The sequence below is a fragment of the Brachionichthys hirsutus genome, chromosome 11, assembly GCF_040956055.1.
Source record: "Brachionichthys hirsutus isolate HB-005 chromosome 11, CSIRO-AGI_Bhir_v1, whole genome shotgun sequence".
Lineage (NCBI taxonomy): Eukaryota > Metazoa > Chordata > Actinopteri > Lophiiformes > Brachionichthyidae > Brachionichthys > Brachionichthys hirsutus.
Window position 1 is genome coordinate 7,478,289 of NC_090907.1, and position 8,889 is coordinate 7,487,177.

At 44.0% G+C, this 8,889-nt stretch overlaps 1 protein-coding gene across 1 annotated transcript in view; it reads right to left on the bottom strand.

Moving 5' to 3' along the window:
- pitpnm3 (PITPNM family member 3) overlaps positions 1 to 6,009 on the bottom strand; it is a 48,448-nt gene extending 42,439 nt beyond the window's left edge. Inside the window, exon 1 of the mRNA XM_068745295.1 lies at positions 5,985 to 6,009. Coding sequence (XP_068601396.1) covers positions 5,985 to 6,009 — 25 coding nt within the window. The remainder of the gene's footprint in view (positions 1 to 5,984) is intronic.
- Positions 6,010 to 8,889: the final 2,880 nt, after the last annotated feature.

Genomic DNA, 8,889 nt, shown 5'->3' on the forward strand with positions numbered 1-8,889 from the left:
GTGGAAAACGCATGAGGTAGGAAGAGCAGGTCGCTCGTGCGGGGATGATGATTTTCATGACAAATGGAAAATGAATTCGTCTAACATCCCAGTGAGCTCGGAACATTTTATTTAAGAATAACACAGTTCAAATGTTTCAGTATTTAGTCTGATTCAGGGGCTGTGGGGTCTCTTATGCTGTGTCAGATCATCCATGGGTTCAACATGCAGCTGGCTTTAAATGTGGCTGCTTCATTTAGAAGGTTTCTTTCACAGAATGGCACCATTTCCACACAAAACAATTACACAGGCGTTCCCTTCAAAAGCTGTACTTGTATGTGAAAATGGTATAAATAGAGGGCCAAGTGTGGTAATTCCTGAGTCTAGATAGATCATTAAACCTACAGAGTGGGAAATATCAAATCCAGCACAACAGTACATCTGCCTCCAATGTATTGACTGAAGCACAGTAATTGTACTAAAAAGAGATTTGCTGCTTTTATTCAATTTATCAACTCAGTAGTGCGTCTGCAGCTTCTCCTCTCTCCACTCACATCTATTTTCAGCTGCCACCGTCTTCGCCTGCTCAGTCAGAGAAAATGTGTTTATTTTATTTATGCTTCTTTCATCAATAAACCAACTTTTCCATTTGAGACCGGCCGGTTGTGCCTTTTTTGCATAATTGGGATTTTTAATTTCCATCCTTTTAATTACAATTTCAGTCAAATGAAAGCCAACTACATTTATTCGTTGAGAAATAAATCTGACAAAATTAATACCACTGAAATACAATTGAAAGATTTGTGTTGCATAACAGGTGAAATCAACAGTGGTAGGTGCGAAGGGCTAGATTTAAAACCCCTGATCTTATATGCAATTTCATTTCTGGGGATGGTACTCAAAACGTGCTCAAGCTTTTGAGAATAATGCAAAAGCTAAGCCATGAGGGCGATTTCATAATATGAATATCACCTCCTCAGACGCCTCATCTGCTTTGCATCAGGTGGTCCGGGTTGAACCTAAAGGAGTCCGTTATTGCCACCGATGCTCATGCCCAGATGGTCTGGAAGCTCCATGAGTGCCAATCTCCTTATTTTTGTAATTAGTTCTATTTGATATCCAAGAATGTAAGCGCCAAGCAACCGACCGGCACCCGAGAGTGCAAACTGGGTCATAACAGATGTCCGCCATTAGGCAGAGAGGAAGGGCAGAAGGGCTCTCCAATGACACAAACCTCCTCTGAGTGATTATTGGGCAAGTCATAAAAGCAGAGTTTCTTATCTAACATAAAAAGAGGGCATCCAATCATGTTTGCCTTGTAAAGATTGAGAGAGGGGAGGAAATGAGAAGTAAAATGCTTGTTAATGTACAAACGCACATTAACAGACGTTGGGATGAAAATGTCACGGACACGAAATGTAAAAGACGCCACTTCACACCGTCTGCCGAGTCTGTTTAATGCCCTGTGTCCAACAGGAAAACAATAAAGTCTGCCAGTTCCTCTGCAAGCTGGAAATAGCTATTAATAGCCTGTCGCCTAATTTAATTAAACCTCATTTCAGCATACAGTTAAAATCAATCGATGCAGCCAGCGAGAGCCGTAGATGAGATTGATCTCTCCTCAAAAATGGTGAATGTGCCATAGATTCGCTTTGCAGATGTTAACCTCTGGATGTAGCTGCACAGATCAGCATGTACTTTGATTGTTAATGGACTGTTACATTACGACAATCACGTTCACTAAGCCTGCAGACACTTCTCTACTGCCAATGCCATAAGGGCAGCATATCGTACTGTGCGTCCCGGCTGAGGATGATTGCACTGAAGTGGGCCCCTTATTGGGTCCAAGCGCTACTGATTTAACATTTTGATTGTCAGTTATGGAAAAGGATATCACAAACTGTACAGTGTGAACATGCTGCTTTCTCAGATCAAAATATAGCTGCATGATTCAAGTATTCGCAGGAGATTTGGGAAAAGTGAGGGAAAACAATGCTTGATGGCAAACAGACATCTTTTAAAAAGTAAAAAGAGCAACAGGGAGAAAAGTTCCTGCGCTGCAGCATCAGGCTACAATCACATAACTGTGACGCACAGTATTATCCTGTGTCACATTTTATTTTTATTACATTAATCTGGAAATAAACAGTTCAATTTTTGGTCTCCACCAATTTCCGAGAAATAATTTCCATCTTGTTCTCAAGAAAATAGTCCCAGTGAATCACTAATCCCATGAATAAGTTTACTGTGAACCAAAACAGTTCAGTCATTTTGCAATTTGCTTGTCTAACACAAAAAAATATTCTGTTTAACCCCATAAAGCAAACACCCTACAATCATCTGAGCAGCTAGAACCACCAAATGTTTTTGTTTTTGTTTTGAATCATTGCATTATCAATTATTTTAATCAATGATCAAACTGCTGCAACATTTTCTAATAATGGATTATTTCTGCTGTGGGAATTTTCAGGAAAGCCAGTCGGCAGAGTTGAAAGAAATTTTAACAGGAGGCTCCTGAGAGTTGCTTCCAACTCAAAATGCATGGGAATACTTCCATTTCCTTCAGGCTGGCCCATCCATTTATATGTGTGTGCTAAGAGGCAAGAATTAGAGGGCTGGGTAAGAACGGCTTCAATAAGCATATTTCAAAAATTCAAAATCAAACAATAAACAGTGACCGGATCCAGGTGAGCCTCAAACAGCCGAAAGCCTTCGTGCATTGTGATCAGCTGCTCCCGGACAGCGTCCCAGTGTGCTTCCCCGTGACAAACAGCTATTACATTTAAATTAACACTGTTTTGTATGATCAAATAAAATGAAAGAGGACACTTGCTGAAATCATTAGCACACATCTCTGAAGAATCCAGAGAACATTGTGGCGCAGCTTGTTTGGACAGGCTGTCTGGGGACCATTTGCCAGTCTGACGACAGCAGATATAAAGTATTCACGTCGTGCTAAATTGTGTGGCACGTCCTGGGTGAGAGGAATCACTGACATCACCAACGAAAGGCTAACGCTCATTGTTAGCATTCACTTTGCTGACAAAAAAAAAAAGACAAGGCTGCAGAGAGAAATGGGAAGAGCATTTATCAGCATCCTTCAGTTCTATTTTTAGCTTGCTGCTGAATCCCAGAGAAGCAGCAGGTAAGCTAACCAGCAAATGGAGAAAAAAAACATTTGACATTTTTTAATGTGAGGTGCACTAAAAGTAAAATGGACCCGGGAGTCGTCCATGAAAGCATCAGCAGGATGAGCAGTTGGTGTTAGTTAGTCGCTGGAAGCAGGGACGGCAAATGACCGAAGATGATTGGAAAAATTCTTAACAACATTTGCGGAACCTTTCAAGCAAAGGGGGTTTGAGGTAGCCTCGAGTGTAGACAAACGGGCATGCGGCTACGGTTTGGGCTCTGAATTCCCACCCCAGCTGGTTGAAATATGGGGCTCATTAAAAGATGCACCCACCTCAGTGGCCAATAAAGGCTGGGATGTTCACAGCTGCCAAAGTGTTTCAATGAGAATCAGAGCACCACAGAACAATATTTGCATCCCCGGAGCAACATCAGAGACGCATTAATGCTCTTTTTAAGTTTGCTTCACGCCTCCTTTAGTTTGAAGCCTGGAACTCAGCACTGCCCTAATTTTCATTCCGTTATTTGTCTGCTGAAATATGTTCCAGAATTCAGACGATCACAACAAGAGTCTCTCTCCGCCGTTTTTTAACTGGCAATCAGTGAATGCGACACAGGGGTCATATTCTCGCAAAAGGCGACAAGAAGGCACTGAAGGTTAATTAATCCTTACATGTTGGTTGTTTTACTTGATTAATTTAAAAAAACTATTAATTTACATCGACTTTTTTTTCTTCTCTGACTAGTGTAGAGATTTTGCTCACAAGAGAACGGAGACAGAAAATCTGACTTTGAATTAATAAGCATGGAATCCCCAGCAGACCAGAATTGAAAATGACCCCGATAAGATCAGCTTGCCAACCAGAAAGCCGTCAAATTAAAGTCTGTCCTGGCTCTAATGGTGGGACTTAAACGTGCTCCACTCTGCACAGAGGTAAAGCAACAAATGATGACACACTGCATGTTTGAAATATGACTGTATGACTTTATAAAGCTCTGTTGAAATAATGTGAGCATCGCAATTAAGATTCCATTAGCACTTAGATTTCAGTTTCAATTCAGATTAACTGCAAAATCATCCAGCTGCTGCCATTTTTCAGTAAATATCACAGGACTAGCCGAGGACACCGTCGGCCCGATTTCAGACTCAGTGTGTTGTAATTTCTATCGTGACATTGTCAATGTCAGAATGTAAGAGGACTCCATCATTTTAGGGCTGGACTCTTCTATCGTTGATGGACTCACATGATTAAAAAAAGATCAAAATCAATGGAGTAGAAGAAGAGATATCTCCACTTTTATTCCACGTACCGTATTCTCCTTTCATGTCAAACCCACAATGCAACTAAGACAGCTCAGACTGAGAGGAAATACAAAGAGGAGAGACAAATATATATACCGGTAGCTGGGCAGATGCGTAAAGCCGTGAGGAAATAAATAATATCCAAAGTCTGAAGGTGAAAATAAAACTATCCTTTTGCATTAAAATGATAATCACAAGCGTCAATAGTGCACAGCATGAAGCAGTGCAAACCTAAATGCAACAGGTGGCATCTCTCAGTGGGAAAATAATCTATAAATAATAACCCAGCTCAAACTGGAGTTCCTCGGAAATCAGTTGCTGCAGCACAAACTGGAAATGAAAGCAGCACCTTCATCCAGATCAACTCTAAAATGCACCACTGATATATTTCTTGCCCCGGTTTAAGAAAAATTGCTCTCTATTTTAGAATTGGTTGTAAATCTCAACCAATTCTAGGACAGCTTTGTGTTTGTAGGTCACGCTTGATTTTTGTGAGTTGCCTTGAGTCTGAATAGCCTCAATGCATTTACCCCCTAAAAAATCACCAGTCCCTTGTTAGTTAACCTGCTGCCACAATCAATGAATGATGAAGGCAAAGTGACTTCTGCAAGAATACCACAGCATGGGGCAACAAGAGGTATAGGGCAGTAGACAAATGGTCAGGATGTTGATTTTTTGTTGAGGAACAAAAGATGACGAAAAAGATGTAAGGACTCAGAATCTGGTTCAACATATCTGCCTGCTGCACCTCAGAGGAAGATTCTGGAAGCAGAGACCAATGAGAAACAATGAGATGTCACAACGGACCCCAGGCTCTACCTGAGCCTGGTGCTGTGTGACACTATCGCACAGTTTGTGTGTGTGTGTGTGTGTGTGTGTGTGTGCCCAGTGTAGAGAATAAAGCGTGACGGACCCTGACTCCCCGAAGAGATGCTGACTATACAGCCCCGAGGCCGAGATGAGGATGAGCGACTGCAGCGTGAACAAATCCGGTCCGGCTGTGACTGAACCTGTGGAGGTCGTACCAGTCCATGAGGAGGAGGTTTACTGTAAACCATGCTGATGGAGAACACACGCTGTTGCTGGCAATATGAAATAGTATAATGTGTCACTTTTGTATGTCTCTTTTTGTTCTGGCTACATTTGTAATCATGATGATTCAATTACGATAATAATGGAAGGTGAAGTAGGGAACATATTTGCATAAAAACACAAGCCGCCCATGCAGGCAGAGAGCGGTGCGTTTTCAAATGTCTTTAAGCGCTAGTGGGTTCTATCCGGCTCCGTGCAGCATCCTAAACGCACCGATGGACCGGCGTGACCCGCATTAAATCCTTTCAACCCTTTTTGCGTTTTCCACGTGGAATCGGGCTCTGAAAGGTCACGCATTTCGTTGCAACACCCGCACGGACACGCAAAGAGGACGGACTCGGGGACAGACAGAAGCCAGGTTGAAGGTCTAATTGTGGCTGCCGCGCATTCCTGCAGATTCGCTCCATCCAGCGCGCACCCGAACGAGACGCGCGTTTCTCTACCTGTTTGGCGCGAGACTCGAGCGTCGGCGTCCGCTCACCTTTGCCTCTCGTCTCCTTGGACATAGTGTCCGCTCTGTCTGCGCTCAGACGCGCTGTCAGGTCAGTTCAACAGCGGCTCTTCCTCCTCGGTCCGACGCCGCGCAGTGCGGGGGGGGGACGACGACAAGGTCTCCTCTCGCCGTGGGGAGGGGAAAGGAGACAAATCACAAATCAGTGGAATCTGCAGCTGCGCTCATCCACTTGTGTCCAGTCCATCCGGGCATCGAGCGTCCTCTGCCGCAGACACATTTTGGCTGTTTGTTGGGGATCCGCGCGGACTTGGCTCACATGTCGTGCCCACCCAACTCGCGTCCTCGTCTCCGCTGTAGCGCCAACATCAGCCAGATGTTCCACGCACGTCAGGCTGCGCGCTGCGCCTCGACTGCCTCCAGCGGTGCGCCGCTGCTCAAGGGCGTCTGCCCTGCCGAAGACGCCCAAGAAGCGCCCTGAAAGGAACATCCAGCGCTGTAGTTATCTGACGCAACGTTATTGGCGCGGTTCTTTAAATAGAGTTAATCAGGAAAGTTATTGTGAAGTCACATTTAGCAGCCCACGCCGTGCGCTCGGGGATTCCTCACGGCACTTCCCTCGCTTCTTTGACCCACTTTTTGGAAAACTTTCTCTTTTTTTAAAGTGATTGTACATCTAAAAATAAAAAATGGTGGAAATGATTGTCAGCAAGGCCTGACTCATTGTTGTGAGTGGCTTTAAGTCAGAAATACTGTTTAAAAGAAACAAGGGAACCCAAAGACCTGCCCCCCCCCACTAAGACTCCACTCCTCTAAGAATCCACACAGGGGCCAGCGGGACTGGACAGGGGCACTTCAGGGGCCAATCAGATTTCAGCTTTGGGCAATGACCTCTAGCGTCACCCCTAGACCCCCCCCCCCCCCCCCCCCCCCCCCATGTCTGAGGTGTGAAAGCCACTATACCCATCAACCATCTACCAGTGGAGCATCTGCTGCCACCATAATTACCCAAACCAAAGGAAAACTCTGTGGGGCTTGAACACCAAATGTTCAAACTGAATGTAACCGGATGATTGGATGTAATTAGGTAGGCAGGTGTGGGAGGGAGCACCTGTGGCCCATTTACCACTGATTGGGGGGGGGGGGGCATATGTAGGTGCTTCCCCTCCCTCGTTCCAGCGTCCTCATTTGTGTTTTCCCCGTCTCGAAGGCAGGTTGGCCGTAGACTGTCACTGCCTTGTCTCTCCTTTTCATTTGTTTTCTTTTGTTTGTAGAGTGTTAATAAATGTTTTGAATTACTAATGCCGTGCTGGTCTTCAGTGTGAGCGGACCTGTGCGTAAGTGCCGTCGGGAAACCCGCTAGAACGAGCTGGGGACCAAAGGAAAAAAATAGATCTTTAGGTTGCAAGTCCTAAAGTGGCGTTGTTGGCAACAATCGTCTAGCCCCATATGCCCAACGCCACATAAAGCACCGACATGCAGGCAGAATTCTTTCTTCCTCTCATTTCACTGAGATATAAAAGAGAAAGGAACCGGATGAGTTTAAATCCAGCTGTGATTTCCGGTCTAATCTGACAGCATGCTTTAACTAATGGGTGCCACTAATTCATTTCTAAGATTATCTCAACCTGCACTACTGCAGCACTTGACCTAAATTACTACAGAAAAGGTTTTCACTGCCACCATGCACTGAGTTTGAATAGTATATGGTTATGATAGAATGCTCTGTTCATCTCTTCTCCGATCACACAATCGCGGCAGATGGTCGGCAGCATCATTCGGCTGCTGCAACCACACAAATTGAATATTGAATATTGAGATAGGAAAATACCTGCGGCTGAATCACTGTCCTAGAATGTGAGAGTCACACACCCTTCATAACCAAAATCCTCTTGGAATAACTGCAGCCAGTTTATATTTAAATGCATCCAAAACACTGATTTTAGACCACATGAGAAAAAAGTAACAGGAAGAAACCTTGTGGCATAACCGATAACAGAGTGACCGATAACACTGATCAAATCCAGTGGATGGTCCAGCAGACAAATTGCCAGGTTGGTGCATGTTCACTATTCTTCAAAGATAGTAAGATCAATGACAGGCTGCAGCAGGAAGGATGTTGAGCATATCCATCTGCTGCACCGTCAGCTGTGCTGATGGGTCAACGTCACAAGGATTTATGTGATGTTGCAGTTCTGGACTGACCAGTGACAAGGTCCGACATAAACCCCATTAAAAGCCTGCGAGCTTCCCAGAGTCATTGAATTTTTCTTATTATCTTATTATCCATGATAACACTTTTTTTTTTTTTTTACATTTAGAGGGAAATACAGTAGCTTTTACTGTTACTAGCCATTACTACTGATTAAAACGTTTTAGCCATTGTTGTTTACGCAGTGGCACTTGTCTTCAGCATTGAACTGATGAAGATATGTAGCTCTTGGGCAATGGTCCCACCAGCAACTTAATTTAAATCTATATAAGTAAATGCATATTAACTGAGGAGGAGGAGGGAGGCGACTCCTGCATGTGCATTGAGAAGATCACACTGTCTGTGCCATTTATGCACAAGGCATCTTAAATTCATTCAGTATTTAATGTTAATATCATGTGCTCTTCTCATCCAAATGTGAACACATACATGCACGCACACACACGCACACACACACGCACACACACACACACACACACAAACCCATAGCAATAACACCGACCTGCACTGGGCATAAGATTTCTTTACACTCAAATCAGCTCAGCTCCAGACTCCTGCTGTGAGGCTAATCATTTATCTTTTCAGGCCTGTAATCCATCAGTGTTGGACAATAACTTCATAACTAGCAGCTGGTTCTGATATCATTCATCATCCAAACAAAGCGAAGCTGCAACTGAATTGTTGTCCAGACGTCTACCTGTCAGAGGTGTTTAATGAGCTCCT